Below are 20153 nucleotides of genomic sequence, written 5' to 3' on the forward strand. Positions count from 1 at the left end.
TTACTTAAGAGAAATTACTCTTGTTTGGCAGCCTCCTTCAACCTATGGTATGTTAATGGTGGCTCAGCGGTAAAGAATCCACTTGCCAATGCAGAAGAAACAGGTTTGATCCCTGGGTCAGGAAGATACCCTGGAGAAGGAAATGGCAATCTATTTCTGTATTCTTGTATGGGAAATCCCATGGACAGAGGAGCCTGGTGGACTACAGGCCTTGGGGTCACAAAAAGAGTCAGACATGACTTAGTGATTAAAAAAGAACAACAACATTAATGACAAAATAATCTTATCTCCTTAAAGTAAAAACATGCCAATCTTCAATATCTTGTTAATACATACTTCATATAAAGTAAAAAAAATATTTTAGAATATTCCAAATTCATCTTTCCCTATCTAGTTGTGAAATTTTCCTACATTATTTTAGAGAGCTGGTCTCATTATGGTCCTTTGAAGTAGTATGCAACATGATGCAGTAAAGAAGTTTTTCACTTGTTTCCTTATTCTGGTTCTGCCATAAATATGTTGATTCAGAAAGAGCTTAAGCTAAGTAGTTAGCATTAACCTTGTTAATTTGAAAGAAAATGAAACGTTTGAGACAAATATTAATTTTTTTCACAAATGAGAAGCTATATGAATTATGAAATTTAAAAAATCATAGAAGCTGAGTCAGTCATTCTTCCAATTTTTCTATTTTAACTCCATTCACAAGTCACTTCCGCTTACTCAACTGCTGTTCTAAATTGTTGTTTAGAGAAACCAAATCTAATCACAGGCAGAAATGACAAATCTACCATCACTCAGCTGTCTAAGATTCACATTTATTGCTCATTAAACACCTGGAATAAAAGAATTTGTATTTCCAAAAAAACCCCCTGTGTCTTCAGGTTTCAGAAACTTGATAAAATTGCTTGGTTTGTAGAGAGGGATCTAAACTGCCCCAGTTCAAGAAGCCTAGAAAGATGCTTTACTATGTAGTTCAGCACTGCTATGAACAGGCTCTACTGGACAAAAACTAACATTCTCACAGTCAAGGATCAGTTATGGAAGCCTGCTAAGTCACTTTAGTCGTGTGAACTCTTTGCAATGCTATGGACTGTAGTCCTCCAGGCTCCTCTGTCCATGGGATTCTCCAGGCAAGAATACTGGAGTGGGTTGCAATTTCCTTCTCCAGGGATCATCCCAATTCAGGGATAGAACCAGAGTTTCTTACGTCTCCTGCAGGCAGGTTCTTTACCACTAGCACCACCTGGGAAGATCTAGTACTATTAAAAAAAAAAAAAAGGTGCTGACATCTGTTTTCATATTAAAATTCACATAGTCAAGAAACAGAAGAAATCTGAGAAGTGATAACAGCACTTGATTTAGTATAATCATTGACTCTATTATTTTAAAATTAAGACATGCCTGTATTTGTGATTCTTATGCCTACTGGTTTGAGTAATTTTGTTGCTGCTGGGTTAAAAATCTCACCTGTAGCACTGTAAGCACTTAACTGCCAGATATCCCTTAACAAGCAAGGGAAGCTATCTTTTGCAGGCATGCCAGCTAATGTAGCATAATTTTAAAAACTGAGGGCTCATTTTAAAGTAAAGTTGATACTGAATCAATGATTCCATCAATTGCTTCAAAATTAGATCAGATAAACTTTTTTGTAATTTAGATTAATAATATTTTTACAATGAGATAATTCTCTGGCAGTCCAGTGCTTAGGATGCTATGCTTTCACTGTCCAGAGCATGGATTCAATCCCTGGTCAGGGAACTAAGATCCTGCAAGCCATGGTCAAAAGATAAGTAAATAAACAAAAAACAAAACAAAGTATTTTCACAAAGAGAAGTGAACTTAATATCAGAAAAGGAGGTTGGTCCAGTGGGTAAGACTCTGCGCTCCCAATTCAGGGGGCCCTGGCTCAATCTCTGGTTAAGGAACTAGATCCCATATGCCACAAAAAGAGTTCGCTGTGGCTCACACCAAAAAAAAAGAAAAAGGTCCTACATGCAGCAACTAAAGATCCTGAGTGTTACAACTAAGACCCAGCACAGCCAAATAAATAAATTATATATTAAAAAAAAAAAAAGGAACTAATAGTTTGTTGTAACACAGGAGACTGCCACCTACTAAATGAACACATCATTTTTTAGAAGGTTTTTTCCTAGATGGGAAAAGAAAGCCTCAAGTTCAATGAACTCTCAACTACAATAAAGCCTATTTTAAAGCATATAATACATAGGGAAAAAATTATTCCACTGACATGATATACCTGGAACAGCAAAGTCATAGAGACAGTAAGTAGAATAGTGTTACCAAGGACTGGAGAGAGGGCTAAGCAGAGAGCTAGTGTTTAATGGGCACAGAGTGTCAGTTTAAGATGATGAAAAAGTTCTAGAGATGGTCGGTGGTGATGGTTGCACAACAATGTGAAGGTACTGTAATGCCCCTGAACTGAAACAGTTAAAAAGGCAAATTTTATGTTGTATATATTTTATCATAATTAAACCAAAAAGAAGCATACTACATACCAAGATGTTCTTTAGTTTAAAATTTATTGCTGACTAGACAAAGTGTTAAATATTAACATTTACAGTTTTGTTTTTTTTTAATAAGAAGTTTTCATTTCTTATTATCACTTGCTGCTTAATTACTTTTTCACTAATTCTTTTCAAGCTTTTAAAAATCAAATTGGAAACTGTATCTTATTTGTATGTTTTGTCTTTCTTCTAAAATTAATGAGTAACATACTCTGGGGATTAAAAAATTCAAAGTAATATAAAAAGGTTCATACTGAAAAATTTCATTCCCATTCCTGTCCTAATTCAGCCTGTTCTTCCTTACCCTATATACGCAACCATTTTTTAATGGAATGTTAGGTCCATGAATCAAGGCAAATTGGAAGTGCTCAAATGAGACGGCAAGACTGAACGTCGACATTCTAGGAATCAGCAAACTAAGATGGACTGGAATGGGTGAATTTAACTCAGATGACCATTATATCTACTACTGTGGGCAAGAATCCCTTAGAAGAAATGGAGTAGCCATCATGGTCAACAAGAGAGTCCAAAATGCAGTACTTGGATGCAATCTCAAAAACGATAGAATGATCTCTGTTCGTTTCCAAGGCAAACCATTCAATATCACGGTAATCCAAGTCTATGCCCCGACCAGTAACGCCAAAGAAGCTGAAGTTGAATGGTTCTATGAAGACCTACAAGACCTTCTAGAACTAACACCCAAAAAAGATGTCCTTTTCATTATAGGGGACTGGAATGAAAAAGTAGGAAGTCAAGAAACACCTGGCGTAACAGGCAAGTTTGGCCTTGGAGTACAGAATGAAGCAGGGCAAAGGCTAATAGAGTTTTGCCACGAGAACGCACTGGTAATAGCAAACACCTTATTCCAACAACACAAGAGAAGACTCTACACGTGGACATCACCAGATGGTCAACACCGAAATCAGACTGATTATATTCTTTGCAGCCAAAGATGGAGAAGCTCTATACAGTCAGCAAAAACAAGACCAGGAGCAGACGGTGGCTCAGATCATGAACTGCTTATTGCCAAATTCAGACTTAAATTGAAGAAAGTAGGGAAAACCACTAGTCCATTCAGGTATGATCTAGATCAAATCCCTTATGAGTATACCGTGGAAGTGACAAATAGATTTAAGGGACTAGACCTGATAGACAGAGTACCTGATGAACTATGGACAGAGGTTCGTGACATTGTACAGGAGACAGGGATAAAGAAATGAAAAAAAGCAAAATGGCTGTCTGAGGAGGCCTTACAGATAGCTGGGAAGAGAAGAGAAGTGAAAAGCAAAGGAGAAAAGGAAAGATATTCCCATCTGAATACAGAGTTCCAAAGAATAGCAAGGAGAGATAAGAAAGCCTTCTTCAGCGATCAGTGCAAAGAAATAGAGGAAAACAACTGATTGGGAAAGACTAGAGATCTCTTCAGGAAAATTAGAGATACCAAAGGAACATTTCATGCAAAGATAGGCTTGATAAGGACAGAAATGGTATGGACCTAACAGAAGCAGAAGATATTAAGAAGAGGTGGCAAGAATACACAGAAGAACTATAAAAAAGGATCTTCACGACCCGGATAATCACAATGGTGTGATCACTCACCTAGAGCCAGACATCCTGGAATGTGAAATCAAGTGGGCCTTAGAAAGCATCACTACGAACAAAGCTAGTGGAGGTGATGGAATTCCAGTGGAGCTATTTCAAATCCTGAAAGATGATGCTGTGAAAGTGCTGCACTCGATATGCCAGCAAATTTGGAAAACTCAGCAGTGGCCACAGGACTGGAAAAGGTCAGTTTTCGTTCCAATCCCAAAGAAAGGCAATGCCAAAGAATGCTCAAACTACCGCACAATTGCACTCATCTCACATGCTAGTAAAGTAATGCTCAAAATTCTCCAAGCCAGGCTTCAGCAATATGTGAACCGTGAACTTCCAGATGTTCAAGCTGGTTTTAGAAAAGGCAGAGGAACCAGAGATCAAATTGCCAATATCCACTGGATCATCGAAAAAGCAAGAGAGTTCCAGAAAAACATCTATTTCTGCTTTATTGACTACGCCAAAGCCTTTGACTGTGTGGATCACAATAAACTGTGGAAAATTCTGAAAGAGATGGGAATACCAGACCATCTGACCTGTCTCTTGAGAAACCTGTATGCAGGTCAGGAAGCAACAGTTAGAACTGGACACGGAACAACAGACTGGTTCCAAATAGGAAAAGGAGTCCATCAAGGCTGTATATTGTCACCCTGCTTATTTAACTTATATGCAGAGTACATCATGAGAAACGCTGGGCTGGAAGAAACACAAGCTGGAATCAAGATTGCCGGGAGAAATATCAATAACCTCAGATATGCGGATGACACCACCCTTATGGCAGAAAGTGAAGAAGAACTAAAGAGCCTCTTGATGAAGGTGAAAGAGGAGAGTGAAAAAGTTGGCTTAAAGCTCAACGTTCAGAAAACTAAGATCATGGCATCTGGTTCCATCACTTCGTGGGAAATAGATGGGGAAACAGTGGAAACAGTGGCAGACTTTATTCTTTTGGGCTCCAGAATCACTGCTGATGGTGACTGCAGCCATGAAATTAAAAGACGCTTACTCCTTGGAAGGAAGGTTATGGCCAACCTAGATAGCATATTTAAAAGTAGAGACAGTACTTTGCCAACAAAAGTCCGTCTAGTCAAGGCTATGGTTTTTCCAGTGGTCATGTACGGATGTGAGAGTTGGATGGTGAAGAAAGCTGAGCGCCGAAGAATTGATGCTTTTGAACTGTGGTGTTGGAGAAGACTCTTGAGAGTCCCTTGGACTACAAGGAGATCCCATCAATTTATCCTAAAAGAGTTCAATCCTGGGTGTTCATTGGAAGGTCTGATGTTGAAGCTGAAACTCCAATACTTTGGGCACCTCATGTGAAGGGTTGACTCATTGGAAAAGACCCTGATGCTGGGTAGGATTGGGGGCGGGAGGAGAAGGGGACGACAGAGGATGAGATGGTTGGATGGCATCATCAACTTGATGGACATGGGTTTGCATAGACTCCGGGAGTTGGTGATGGACAGAGAGGCCTGGCGTGCTGCAATTCATGGGGTCGCAAAGAGTCGGACACGACTGAGCAACTGAACTGAACTGAACTATCTTCTAAATTCATTTTGTGGAGAAGGAAATGGCAACCCACTCCAGTACTCTTGCCTGGAGAATCCCATGGATGGAGAATCCCTGGTAGGCTGCAGTCCATGGGGTCACTAAGGGTTGGACATGACTGAGCAACTTCACTGTCACTTTTCACTTTCATGCATTGGAGAAGGAAATGGCAACCCACTCCAGTGTTCTTGACTGGAGAATTCCAGGAACAGGGGAGCCTGGTGGGCTACCATTTATGGGGTTGCACAGAGTTGGACATGACTGAAGTGACTTAGCAGCAGCAGCAGCAGCAAATTCATTTTGTAAATACTGGCAAACATGAATATATATTACTTTTTCTCATTCTATCATAGAAAAAAGCTACACATTGTTCCGCATCTTGCTTTTTTCCCTAACAGGACACAGAGAGGTTCTTCATTGCTCTTTTTATAATTAGTTGCATAGTATTCAATTTGGCGGATTCGTCAGGGTGAATTTAACCAATTTCCTAATGTGGGGTTGTTTTCAATTTTTTGCTTGTAAATAAACAATGCTACAAAAAATTACCTAGATACATGTCACTGCATATTAATACACAAGTTACAGGAGAGATTCCCAGAAGTAGTACTGCTGGGCCAAAGGGAAGATGCATCTATAAATACTGATAGATAATTGCCAGATTCCCTTCCATAGGGGTTATGTTATTTACTTTTGTATTCTTGCCAGATGGTAGTTCAGTGTCATTTTAATTTGCTTTTTTTCCTGCTTAGAGACTGAGCATCTTTTATCATGTTTTAGAAGCATTTTTATTTCTTTTTCTGTGACCATCCACATGTACCGCCCATTTTCAACTGAATTTTTATCCTGTTTTAGGAGCTTTTTATACATTTGGGAGATTAGTCTTTATGAGTTACAAATATTTTTTCCAAATTTGTCACCTGTGTTTTGACTTTGCTTATTATGCTTATTTGGCCATGCTCAAGTTTTTTACATTTATATTTTTATCAACCTTTTATTTTACAGTACCCAGTAAAAAGGCTGCCCTGTTCCAAGAATAAAAAGAAATTCAGCCATTTTTCTTCTAGAGTTTATATGGCTTAATTTTTTAATATTTAAATGTCAAATCCATTTGGAATTTATCCTGGTATATATGGTGTAATATTTGAATCCAAGTTGTTTTTTTTTTAAGTGGCTACCCAGTTTCCTAACATTTATTTAAAAGCTCATCTTTACCTGAATCTCTTAATTATATTAAATATTTCTTTATACTTTCCAGCATTGCTGCTCCCTTCAACTTTCTTGTAGCATCTCACCCTCAGCCTCCATGTATCCTTCTAAGTTCATCCAAAAACTCATCTTTCTGAAGACTGAAATTATCTTTTTTATTTTTTAAAAGACTCAACAGGCAATATGACACTGAATAAATATAATAAAAAAGTGAAATTTCAAATAAGAATGGTACAAAAAAGGAAGATTAAAATTATTCCATTCTATTTGATAATCTTTATATACTCATTTTCAAACTACTAACTGCAGAACAAGGAAAAGGCTTAAAACATTAAATTAAAAAAACCCTAAAAATTCATCAAGAGAAGATCAAGTAAATAGACTGTGGTTTATTAGGACAGAAGAGTATTTACACAGAAGTTAGATTTAGATGTAATGATCTGGCATGCTATCTGAGGGACTTTGTAAAGAGGGTCCAGGGAGGGCGACTGTCCTACTTTATGGGGGAAACATATTTGTAAATGCATACAAAAATTCTGGAAGAAAAGAAAGTGTTAAGTGGTTGTCTCTCTCTGCAGATTGAGACTTGAGTTGGGAGAGGAGAGATGGGAAAAAGAAGTTTTACTTCTCATTTTATATATTTTTAAAGTGTGAAAATACTTTTTGGAAAATTGTCATATAACTTTTATATTCAGAAGAGTAAACCTAAATTTCATGCTAAATACTAAGGATCGAACTGGGCTAACACATATACATAAACATTTTTAAAAGGTAAAATCAAAGGTATTCTAAAACAAGTTTAGGGACATAACTATGAGTAAGAAGAGCTTTCAAACATATATTTTACTTAAGATAAACTGAATTTTTAATTCTATTTTAGCTAAAAGCTAAGGCAGAAAAGTCTAATTCAGTAGAGAGGAGAAAAACATGATCATACTGCCCAGAAGTTACCTGAACAACGGTGAATCCAGATCTGAGAATAATATCTTGTATCTCCTCCTCTTTGTCAACAATATCTGGTTTGATAATAGCCAGAGTCTTTTCTACGTAGATCTGAGGTGGGGGCATTGATAGCTCCATTCTGGATTTTCAGCTACAATTTAAGATTCTTCACACATATCAACTGCAATGACATGCACCCCCACCTCCAACTTAATGTAATTGTGACTAAACAGCATTATCAGGTGCTTGATTTTTATTAATTTATAAAGCTGGAAACTGTCATAGTTTTTTCCACAAGCAGTGTCTCAGTAATACGATTTTTACTCTATCTCCTGTTATGGGTTTTCCTAGGTGCTTTCATTAAGTTAGGAGAGCCCAAGGAGCAAGGCAAAGCTGAGGACCCTGGGGGCCCAGGAGACTAGGTCTGCAACTCTCCACCCTACTCAGCACCACCCTCCACAGTGCACACACACACACTGTCTCCCCACCCCATCCCGCCACCAGGACGCTTAGGGTCAGGACTGGCTGGAAAGCAGAATTCCTGGGTCCCCTGAATCTCTGTGGGCTGCACCCCCAGATTCCTTCAGAGTCCGGCCCTCATCTGGGCACTCACCTTAGCTTGGGCTCCTTTAGTGTCACAGATTGTTGCTAGGAGACCAGAAACCTAGCTTAGAGACGGTGGCTGCAAAGGGCCAATTCCAGTAGAGCACGGCACAGTCTTTGGCTAGCTCCGTTTAGCCAAGAAAGGGAACCCGCCACAGGGATTTTTTTTCCCCTTGCAAATCTTAAAAGCAATAGATATTTTCTAACATTTTCCTCATAATTTATTTTATTTCATCCTCCTAGTCATTCGAAGGACACTTGTATTATCTACACTTTACAAATGATGAGATAAATCATAGGTACTCTCCCTCATCCTACCCCCAGCACCTTCCAGTGTATGTAAGAAAATCCGTGTCAGATACCTTCCATATTTCACCAGTGTTATCCCCTCTACTGCCAGCTTCTATAATCATTAAAAGGTAATTTTTGACTTGTGAAATAACATTTATTTAAAGAGCAGTAAAAGAGGTTTAATCTATTTACCTCTAAATTAACCTTATGGAACAAAGATGTGGGCAACATATATGGCATAACCCCAAATCTCAGTTTTCTGTGTTTTCTTTATATCATGTCCACAAGCACCTTTAACTCTTTGGTTTTAAGTTAAGATACAATTCTTATTAGAAAAGACAACAGAGAAATGGTAAACAAGTATTGGGATCTTCAATAAGTCAGAGTCTCAATGAAAGGTCCAAAATCCAGAAAAGTTCAGGGAAGCAGCTCCAAGTTAGCAAAACAGGTTTTTCATCATCCATAGGGTTGGTTAGTTTTCATTCCAGACTATTTAAGTCTCTTCTTTTGTCTAACCAAATACTCAGCACCTACAGGGTCAAGGCAGATAACAGCTATGAATCTTTATGGAGGTTTGAATGCAATTTTATTTCTTTCTTTGCAGAGATTCAACCATGTTTTCTTCTTTAAAGTATCAATAAGATGCTGCCCAAAAAAGAAACCCTTGAATGTCTTCTTCTGGCTACCATATCTTATCTCCTATAGATGGGACAATGTGGACATATATTAATACCAATATAGTGTCAAAAAATGGACAGTGACTCCAGCCTCAGGTATTCATGTTTAGCCCCCTGACTTGAGGCTCTGGAAGTAGATGCACCCATTGCTTACTTATCTATCCCCAGGTCTCCAAGAGCTCTTTACTGCTGCCTGCCTTCCTAGAGTATTTTACTTCACCATCTATTAAAGCTGGTTCCACAGAGGAGCAGTTACAATGTCAACCCTTCAGGTCCTTGAATCACCTCTAAACATAAACTCTGGGAGCACAAGGTCACTTCAACATCACCCTTATTCTCACAAGACTTTCTAAAATCAGATTCCAGAAACTACACTCCTTTTTCTTGCAGCTCTCTACCTACAGTACCTGAATCTGCTCCAAGACTTCTCGCTGCATCTCCACAGCCATATGGTATACATGATGATCAGAGTCATTGTACATCACAGCATTTTGGAACATCAGCATCAGGTCCCGCTGGAACTGAGCCATGGTGCGAATCCGTCCCTTGGACAGATTCCTTTTCAGGCTAGTTAAGTCCATGGGTCTACAGATGGCCAAGAGAAACCAGAGGATATCAAACCTTCACGTGGATGATATGGTGACCTAACATGCTTTCTTGAAAAACTAACCAGCTCTTAATGAAAACAGTAGTAAAGATAACAATCCCCATTAGATAATAAAACAGCAATAGCAGCTAACATAATGACTGCTTACAATAAGCCAAGTGCTATGCTAGGTATTTTCTATATTAACTCACTTGATCCTCTCAACAAACCTATATGATAAGTACCATGATCACAATTGGCAAAGAGAAAATTGAGATCTAAAGAAGTTAGGTACTTGCCCAAAGTCACACAGCTTAGATTCTAATTCAGAAGCAGCCTGACTCCAGAGCCCACAGGACCAGCCATTACATTTTACAGTTGGTGGTATCAAAGTTGTAAAGAGCTCCAATGATCAATTTGTCACATGGGAGTTATTGACGGTTTACAATGTGTAGTCATATACTAGGTATTTAATCAACAGTTTTTACTATATAATCAAAATCTCAGAGTTTTTTTCTTCTTTCATGAAGATAAAATGAATATTAAGATAAATATTATATAACGGGACATAATAGAGAGTGGGTATATAAGAGAAGGCACAGCAGAGTAGAAAGAGGACTGAACTGGGACGTAAGACTCCAGTTTAGTTTTAGCTCTGCTATTCACTTTTGATCACAGACAAGTCATGATCACCTCTGAGTCTTAGTTTTCCCAACTACAGAATTAAGGAGTCTGTCTCCAAAGGTTCTTTTATGATCTTTTACACATTAACACACTAGTTTATGATAGCATTTTAGATGAACTATGATATAAAAATCCAAAATACTGCAATCAACCAGTTTTTTTTTTTTTTTTTTTTTTTCAACCAGTGTTTGTAACATCCATTTGGATTACCATCTTTGCCTTGCATACTTATAACTGCCTGAAGGAATACAGTTTTCCTTTCAAAGTTTTCCTCCAAAATAAGTGTCAAAAACTATCAAAGGCTAATGTAAGATTAAGACAAATGGATCATATCACTGAAAAGTCAATAATGGAGAAAAAAGCCTCTTTATCCTGTTGTTCCTTACATTCTCAAGTAAGGACTGAACTTATCATAACTTTATGAACTTATTCAGCTATAAAATATATCTTGAGCTTAAGTAATGTAAATGAAATAAGGAAATAATCTAACAGATGCAAAATAAAGTATGAAAAGACAGATATAAAAGCAACCAACCTTTCTTGACCCCTTTTCCACTGACCTTTTCACCACATCCTTGTATCCTGGGGCCTGCCTTTCTGACACAGGCTTCAGAAATGGACCGCTGAACCTGATAAAGGACAAATCCAGAGAGAATGAAGAAACTCTAGAAAGTCACCCTAAATAAGAAGAGCGGCTGTGAATGTCCAGAGTGGCTTGGAGTCCTACCTGTGACTGGCTATAATCTTCCAGACTGGCAGGAGATTCTTCTTTAATAGCAAGTGATCCTGAACAGGATCACCATGGCATAGATCAGACCTATGGGATAAAACAGGACAGAAAAGAAACAGTAATTTCACATTTGGTATTCTGTTCTCCCTAGATAAGCAATGAGTTTTCCCCAACACAGAGTGACCCTAGCTAACATCTGAAGGAAATAACATCACAGGAATGAAAACATATTTAAGGCTTCCATAAAGGACCCCAGACTATAAGTATTCTCTTCTGATCACTATTATCAAATGAAGTTGTTACATTCTTACAAGCAACTGCCTGTGCCTTTTGCAATCTTGCATTTCAGCACATGTGACTCTAAACAACTGGTCTATGAAAGTAGTCTTTGTTTATTGATGTCTCCCAAGTTCCTGGCACATATTAAGTGCTCAAATGAGTATTTGATAAATGAATCTTATCCTCTTTTTATACAGAAATATGGCACATTAATAAGTATTTCTCCCATATTTCCAGAGGGGAGGAAAAAACTTGGTTTCATATCCCAAGGAATTCTCTCACACTTCACCTGAATGCTATACAATTTAAATATTTTTCTTTTTCATTCTCTTCTGTAATGGTAATCTTTAAAACACCAAGACAAATTCATTTCTCCTCATGGTCCTTCCTTCTCTGGGCTAAACTGCCTAATTTATTTAGTTTTTTCTTTAGAGGTACAACTGCTCAATGTTTTATTTCATTTTATAATTTTTGCCAGTTGGCAAGTTTTCTATTTACTCCAAAGTTAAATATCACGTTACACTTCATACTTTATACACTGCCTTATTCTTTCTAAACAGACTCTCTTCACACCTAAGGTTTCACACCCTCGTTTTGCTTTATGTACCATATTGTGTGCATCCATTTGAACAAAACTCATATTTCATCTTACTCCAGTTTGAACAACTCCATATAACAATTCATTTTCATGATGCAATATCTCACTTGTATCTAAATTATATACCACAAAAATCAATTTATCCTTAAGCCCAGAACCCTACAAGAACAAGACATTTAAAGCCCAAAGCAAACCTCTTCCTTTGTTTCTGGTCAGTCAGCCAGAATAAACAATAGGTCCTTAGTTCTGATACAATTTTGTTCATATATCCACAAAAGAGATATTAATTTCCATTATGTAAAATGTACTGCGATAGGTTTGGTAACTTCATAATCAATCACCTTTGCAATATTTTAAGAAACAACCCCTTGCTTACCTTTATTTCCATCTATTTGGGAATGCACGCCAAGCAACTACAAGTAAAATTGTGGGAGTAAAAAGGACCTGCAGACTTAACAGTGGTACTCTAAAAGCTCTACTTTACCCTGAGAGTCAGTACAGACTAAGGAAGAAGCCAGTAGAGAGGGACCAAGGGACTGTCTATATTTCAAAGTAGTTTTAAGCTTCCGTAATGATAACACCGAACTCAAATACCTGTTTCCCCTTAAGCTATCTAGTCAAGCAGACTCAATTACTAATATCTACTGCTTTCTAATAAAGATTTCATGTTTAGCCTAAATTCTAAGATAAGAGTGTGGAGTTTGCATTTCAAGATGCTGAAATGTCATGAGAAAAAATGTTCCAGATTAGTGATTTCCTGTTTGGGGGATAGTCATCATATGCCATCTGCTCATACTTACAAAGGGAATTATAGAAAAGCAAAGAAGTAATTCTTCAACAAGCTAGGTTTTAAGCTGTATTCTATTTGTGTAACAAAAATTTGAAATCTACTATTTACAAAAATATATATGCATGTTTCAGTGGTAGACCTTAGGCTAAAATAATTATTGGTTTGCCTGACCACAGATAATGTGAATGGATTTAGGATGTAGTGAAGAAAAAAGAACAGTTCATGCTGACTTCTCTCAATACATAGACACCAGACTAGGCCCAGAAGAGCAACTATTTGTTATCATAACTAAAAATACCTTGTTTTTCTGATTTAAAAAGAAATTCACTTTACTGAAAAAAAATTAACATCCTAAAACGTGCCCTGTGGCCTTAGAGTTATTTATGTTAAAAATATATATATATAAACAATTTCCCAAGACTTGTGAAAAATGTAACAAGGGACATAATATCTTAGAGATAATTTTTAACTTCAAGTTAATAGGAGATGTTTTAGTATTTTTAAAAGTACAGTTTATATATTAGACTTGAGTGACAATCTGACTCATTAATATTTCCTGAATAAACAGAGACAAGCATTATTTATGAAAGAGATTCTTAATGTTGATGAAACACTCCTGTTTTATAAGGTGAAAGCATAGAGGCTACTATTTATATAGTAGAATTGTATTTAATTCTACTTCTAGTGTTTTCCAACTCTATTTTTCAGTTTACAAAAGTAATCAATGCTCATGGCAACAAATTCAAATAGGCATAAACACAAGTAAAAGTATGAATCCTAACAATCTTGGATAAAAATCTATACTTACAGCTTTGAGGAGGTAGCACGACTGAAAAGGATATCCACCAGAGGAGTCTCCTGGATGCTGCAGCCATCATCACAAAACTCACCTGAAGAACGGTGGTCCTCCATTTCTGACACATACCCTTCACCCTGGTCCTCCTCTTTGGATTCTTGCTGAACTCCCCCCTGGGAATGCCAAGAAACAAAGGAAAGTTTAGAAAGGTATTTACTATCTTCAAGGTAATTTTTCTTACATGGGGTCAAAGAAGGCTGATCTTAAGGTAAGAAGAGGTCAGTTAAATAAAGTTATAGAATAAGTTAGAAAAAGGTGTTTTAACTAGACCTAAGGCCATGGAGAACTCTTCGAGAACTCTGACTCTATAGCCCTCCAAGAAATGAAAAAGCAATATACTCAATTCTAGATAGATGCTGTTTTCTTTTAAAACTGTCATTACTTATTGCCCTGGAGCTAACCACTCTAGCTGGTCAGATTATATTAATGATAATGGCATTCTAAATTTTACTGACGGCTTACTATGAATGAGCCAGGTACTGTGCTAAGTGCTGCACGTGAATTATTCATCTAATCCTCACAGCATACCTATGAGACAGAACACTATTACTTCATTTCAGCAGAGAAAACTGAGATTCTAAAATATTCACTAACATGCCTAAGCCTACACAGCTGATGCTAAAACCAGGATTTAAGACCCAAGTAATTGAACTCTGGAGTTAGCCTATGTGCTCTAACCATTCTGCTCTGTCTGTGCACAGGATCGATCCGACAGCTGGTTTAAGTTATTCACTTATACCTCTTCGCTCTCTGTGGATTGTTCCTGAAGTGCCAAAATATCTGAGGGAGGTGGAGTCACCTCTGGCCTTCCATTTTCTCCCAGTGATGGCTTCTCAGCAACTAACAGGTCTTCCTTGGCTGAAAGTTCTTCAGGTTCTCTGTAGGGCTCCCCCTCTCCTTCAGCAGCTTCAATTTCCCTTGCTGCTTGTCTGGGACCAGATAAAGGGCAGCAGCCTTCACTTGATTCTTTGCTGCTAATGCACAACGGCTCCATTAAATAAGCTACCTGCAACCATAGTTTATTGTTAGATGTATAAGAACATCAGTGGAAATGATTATCTACATATTAATAATGCCACATCATTACACTGCCACTGTGACTGAGATGGTAGGGTTAATTGATTCATTCAGTCTTTTTAAATTTATCAAATATCTTATACACATAGGCACTGGGCTAGTTGGTAGGGACTTAACAGTAAACAAGATAGACATGATTCTTGCCTCAAAAAGCTAAAGTTCTAATTTTCCATCTCAAGTGTCAACTCCAATCAACTGGTAATGATTATCTAAAAAACTGCTGAAAACTCTGCCACAAACTGGATTCTTACTGATCTTGACCTAGGTTCTCCTGAATATGTATAGTTGCCACATAAACTCTCTGTCCAGTCTGTTTATTTCTGGTCCTCAGCCCTTAACCAGGGAAATAAAAACACTGCAAAATACTGCCCAGAAGTCTTAACATTATAAACTTACAGGGGAGTCTGGGCAAGTGTTACCTCACATGAGTATGAAAGAATGGATTGCAAGGATCCTCCTAAGACAGTCATACATACAGAAATTCCTATGATTCAGGCTCATAAAGACTGGGCTCTTAGAACAGTCAAAAAGTACATATTTGGGACATGCTTTGTATCAGCACCAAGTGCTGGAGACACAGCAATTAACTCAATTCTGGCCAACATAGACCTTATATTTTAGTAAACAATATACAGAGTGGTAGAAATATGTTTGGGTAAGCATTCTCTTAGCAAGTTGACACTCTTCCACCTTTGGAAATAATGGCTTCCCATTACCTCAGAGAGAAAGAAGAGGTTCTGGCGGCTGACTTGCTCTGCCCCTTCCTGAGATTCCTCACTGCCTCCGTCCCTCACAAGCAGCTCACTAGCTTCTCTCCCTGGGCTGCTTTCCTCTAGTTCCTCAGCCCCCAGCTCCTCAGTTTCCCTCCAGCTGCCCACATCAAGATCAAAACTGGAGTTCCATGAGCTGAAGAGGGACCTGCAGTCATTGCTCAACTCAGAGTCGTTGGGATAGTCTTGTTCAGAATCCAACCAACCCCAGCCATGCCCCATCTGTAAATAAATACACAGAAAAAAAAATGCATTAAATACACTCAAATCAGTATTTCTATGGCATTTCCATCTCCCAATTTTGGTAGAAAGATAACAGGTCAGAAATTTTTTTCTACTCATCATTAGGAAGAGTAATATCTAGCTGAAGAGAGACATCAGGAGAAAAAATGACCTGTTATTGGGAATAAAGAAAAAGCCCTATGTCAAACAGTACAATAGAAATATTACCCAATAAGTATTTGTTCTTAGACTCTTCATACTCTGAAAGAAGAGAAAAAACTGGAACATAGCTAGCTGAACTCCTCTATTCCAAATCACCCTTAAACTCAATTGCAAGGCAACAAATAAGATGCACATGGGGTGTTTTCCTCAGCATATAGACATTTTTAACCTATCAACCATTAAATCCTCAAAGCATGCTTTACAATTACCTGCAGCATCCTTCTAGTGATATTCAGCTTTCACTTCTCAGAAAGAGAACTGCAACATCAAGTTTTTAAAATATCTTTCCTTGCTTTCATTACACTGCACTCCTGGTTTTCTTACCACTTTGTCCTCTCCCTTTACAACTTTCTATGTTCTTGTTTGGATCTCTGCTTCCTTACTGTGTCTTTAACAAAAAAAAAAAAAAGAAATGTAGCTATTTTGAGGTTTTAACTTTAATCTTTAAGGTGGCTTCCAAATCGCTCCACTTTTACTTTTTATATGCATTCTTGCATCATTTCTCCATGTACCCAAAGGCCGATTCCCTTCAGGTGCCCTACCATCTCCTTCACCTCTTCTAAAACACTAAAATCACTTTTCTGAACATCTCACAAACCATTTGAAAGTGAAAGTCGTTCAATCATGTCCGACTCTTTGTGAGCCCATGGACTATACAGTCCATGAATTCTCTAGGCCAGTATACTGGAGTGGGTAGTCTATCCCTTTCTCCAGGGGATCTTCCCGACCCAGGAATTGAACTGGGGTCTCCTGTATTGCAGGCAGATTCTCTACCAACTGAGCTATCAAGGAAGCACCCCAAACCATTTGCTCTCCCTAAATTCCTTATGCCTACCATCACTATTTTCTTAGTCCTGAGTCTTTCTTCTCTTACATTCATTAAACAAGTCCACTTCCCAATTTTCTTCCATGATAATTTTTCTCACTGCCCATCCTGAATATTCCTGAACAAATGTGATAGCCTCCTGGTCAGTTTCTCTATTTTTAATCCAACCTGCTCTGAACAAAGTTTCCTTATTTAACGCTTTACAATGAAAGTGAAAGTGAAGTCACTCAGTCATGTCCAACTCTTTGCAACTCCATGGACTGTAGCCCACCACGCTTCTCCATCCATGGGATTTTCCAGGCAAGAGTGCTGGAGTGGGTTGCCATTTCCTTCTCCAGAGGATCTTCCCAACCCAGGGATCGAACCTGGGTCTCCCACATTGTAGCAGACACTTTCCCATCTGAGCCACCAGGGAAGTCAATGCTTTACAATAGATACCTCAAATATAAATTTCTCAAGTCTGTCAAAGTCCTCCAGAAATCAAGCCCAATTTTGTCCCTTTATCTTGGTTCCTGTAATTCACTATTCCTTAATACAATCCTTAATTAGTCTTATTGTTCCCATCTCAGAGACCTCTACCTTAATTTAGCTTGCTTAAGCTTATGAATCACATTCTCTACCAACCCAAAATCTGTGTCCTTTAATGGACCTCCTCCTCCACTAACTTCTCCAACTTTTAGGACTCCATTGCTTAGATCACACACGTTTGTATATCGCTTTGGGACTATACTGTAATTAAAGTTTTCTAACTCCTGGATTGACTTTCTATCACTCACAAAGATGTATATCTTCTACTTCCTTATCATTCTAACCAGCTTTATATTTTTATTTAAGCCAAAAAAAGATCTATGATTTCCAATCATAAAGTTCCATATCTTTCTCAAGAATGCTCAAAATACTAAATACCCTACGAATTTCCAACTCTTTTTAATAAAAAGCTCACAAATACCTCATTTCACTGATCTAATTTTTATTTAGCAACAAAAGTTGGAATAAACTCAGGTGATAAATTTGATAACTGAGTTAAATCTTCCAATAGTAATGTTATGAATTCTAAAATATACAAGAACTCTACACATAGAAATATATAGAAAAGAAATAATATACTATTCAAGAAATACCACCTACAGGACTTCCCTGGAGGCACAGTGGATAAAAATCCACCTGCCAGTGCAGGGGACACAAGTTTGATCCCTGGGTCCAGGAAGATCCCACACGCCATGGAGCAATTGAGCTTGTGTGCCACAACTGTTGAGCCTGCGCTCTGGAACCCTCAAGCCACAACTACTGAAGCCCGCACGCCTAGAACAAGGCGAAACCACCAAAATGAGAAGCCCCCACTCTCCGCAATTAGAGAAAACCCACACAAAGCAACAATGACCCAGTGCAGCCAAAACTAAATAATAGAACCACCACCTACAAAGATAGTAATAAATAGAACAAATGCTGAGGATAAAAATGATATCTGTATTCATGCTTTAATCTTCTTTCAACAACGCCATGAACAGAACACTGAAAACCTTAAGTTTTCCCAATCATTCAAGAAAAGCTGAGTAAAACCATCCTGACTGCATAATGCAATACTTTTAAATATTATAAACTCAATCTTGGTTACTTACATTCTCTGACCTGTAGTAGAACAGTTCATATTATAAGACCACTCTCCCCCTCTAACAATCTCATTCCACAAATGATTCAAGTTACCATGCAGAACAAATCACAAGTTTTACACACACACTCACATACTCTAAGAACACACCAAAGGCTAGTTTTCTTATCTTTCAGAGTTTATTGTGTAAATACACATTTCACAGGTTTTTGTTTTTAAAGTCTGTACACTTCACAAGACAGTACAAACTAGCTACAACCTGCTAGCAACACATCGGGACATTAACACAGCCCATGATTTTTGCCCTAAAACAGGCAATTGTGCTACTCCAACTCTCTGAGAGAGATTTTCCCAGCTTATGTCATGGGGCCCAGGCACCTCCTCTTCTGTAACTTCAACTTCTGAAACTGGGCCACAAGCCCAAGCGATATCTTTACTTCTGTTTCAGGTTCAGAGGCTTCACTTTTTCATCTTCATATCTGCTTCAATGGCACAGCGGCGCCCCCTGGTTCCCCCATCCTAGATGACAGGCAGATAAAGAAAGGGAGCATGAATGAGTTACCTATGATGTAAGGGAGAAGATGCAACAAGAATGCTGGGGATCTGGTTTTAGGGGGAAAAGTGGGGGGGGCGGGGCAGGAATCAACAGAAAAATCCAGGGAATGAAGGGCATTTATCTGTCTTCCCACAGAGTGGGCTAAAAAGCATCGTCTAGTAGTATGTGAGAAGAAATAAAGGACAGAGTACCTTGCTCTTGCCCTGGGGTCCCACAGAATGACTGAGTCATCCCACCCTGGCCCCAAATGATGTGCAAAGGAACAAGAAGAGTAAAAGATGGGTGTGAGAGCCAGAAAGGGCAGTGGATAGTGAGATTCTTGGCTAACATACCTGTCCAGCTGTTGATCCCTATAAGAAAGGCCTTTCCTGCAGACTGACCCTGGCACTAGTTCCCTAGCACCTCCTGAGTTGTTTTCCATGAGATCAGGACAATCAGAAAGCTTCTTTCCATATGCTGCTCTCTCCCTGCAGCCCAGCTCCTTCCTCTTGTGCAATACTTTGCTGTCTTCAATAGATAAAAGATTCTATTAACCAGCCTTGCAACAACCAGTCAATTGCTTCGCGATACAGAGTCACTGTTAAAGGCCAGTAAGAAAGAATGGAGACTACAGTGTTCTGTTTGTTGTAGAGGCTGAGGCCTGTAGGTAAGATGAGCTAGTGAACACTTTAGCTGGGCCAGGCCATTTTTACATTTCTAATATGCAAGGACTTCTTAGAGCTCATGAACACAAGTTGCCTCTGAGACAACATTAAGTATAAAAATAACACCCTTGCATTTGTGTAACACTTTAATTTTTTTTTCAAGCCAGTTTTACACCTATTATTTCATTTTATCCTCACAACATCCCTGTGAGGTAGGCTGGACAGGTATCTCATTATATTATCTCCGTCACACAGATGAGAAAACAAGGCTCCAAGAGAAAATTCAGTGAGTTTTAAAATCATATGGTTTTCTACGCTGATA

General features: G+C 38.3%; 2 protein-coding genes across 36 annotated transcripts in view; both read right to left on the reverse strand.

Annotated features, from left to right (window-relative positions):
- Window positions 1-8450, reverse strand: part of NME5 (NME/NM23 family member 5) — a 30803-nt gene extending 22353 nt beyond the window's left edge. For all 4 annotated transcript variants that reach the window (XM_081500776.1, XM_081500774.1, XM_081500775.1 and 1 more), the window contains exons 1-2: window positions 8425-8450; window positions 7821-7992 (exon numbers count right to left, since the gene is read on the reverse strand). In XM_081500776.1, coding sequence (XP_081356902.1) covers window positions 7821-7949 — 129 coding nt within the window. In that variant the 5' untranslated portion in view covers window positions 7950-7992; window positions 8425-8450. The remainder of the gene's footprint in view (window positions 1-7820; window positions 7993-8424) is intronic.
- A 387-nt stretch (window positions 8451-8837) lies between these two features.
- The window catches only part of BRD8 (bromodomain containing 8), a 31616-nt gene continuing 20300 nt past the window's right edge, over window positions 8838-20153 (reverse strand). For 17 of the 32 annotated variants that reach the window (XM_081500762.1, XM_081500761.1, XM_081500757.1 and 14 more), the window contains 7 exons: window positions 15699-15974; window positions 14645-14911; window positions 13858-14018; window positions 11380-11469; window positions 11213-11281; window positions 9790-9967; window positions 8838-9235 (listed from right to left, as the gene is read on the reverse strand). In XM_081500762.1, the coding sequence (XP_081356888.1) occupies window positions 9185-9235; window positions 9790-9967; window positions 11213-11281; window positions 11380-11469; window positions 13858-14018; window positions 14645-14911; window positions 15699-15974 (1092 nt within the window). In that variant the 3' untranslated portion in view covers window positions 8838-9184. Of the gene's footprint in view, window positions 9236-9789; window positions 9968-11187; window positions 11282-11379; window positions 11470-13857; window positions 14019-14644; window positions 14912-15698; window positions 15975-18791; window positions 19151-20153 lie in introns of those variants that run through there. The other 15 variants (XR_014056870.1, XR_014056872.1, XR_014056871.1 and 12 more) reach the window with 2 other exon arrangements.

This window comes from Giraffa tippelskirchi, chromosome 6, assembly GCF_054371585.1.
Source record: "Giraffa tippelskirchi isolate mGirTip1 chromosome 6, T2T-mGirTip1v1.2.pri, whole genome shotgun sequence".
Classification (NCBI taxonomy): domain Eukaryota; kingdom Metazoa; phylum Chordata; class Mammalia; order Artiodactyla; family Giraffidae; genus Giraffa; species Giraffa tippelskirchi.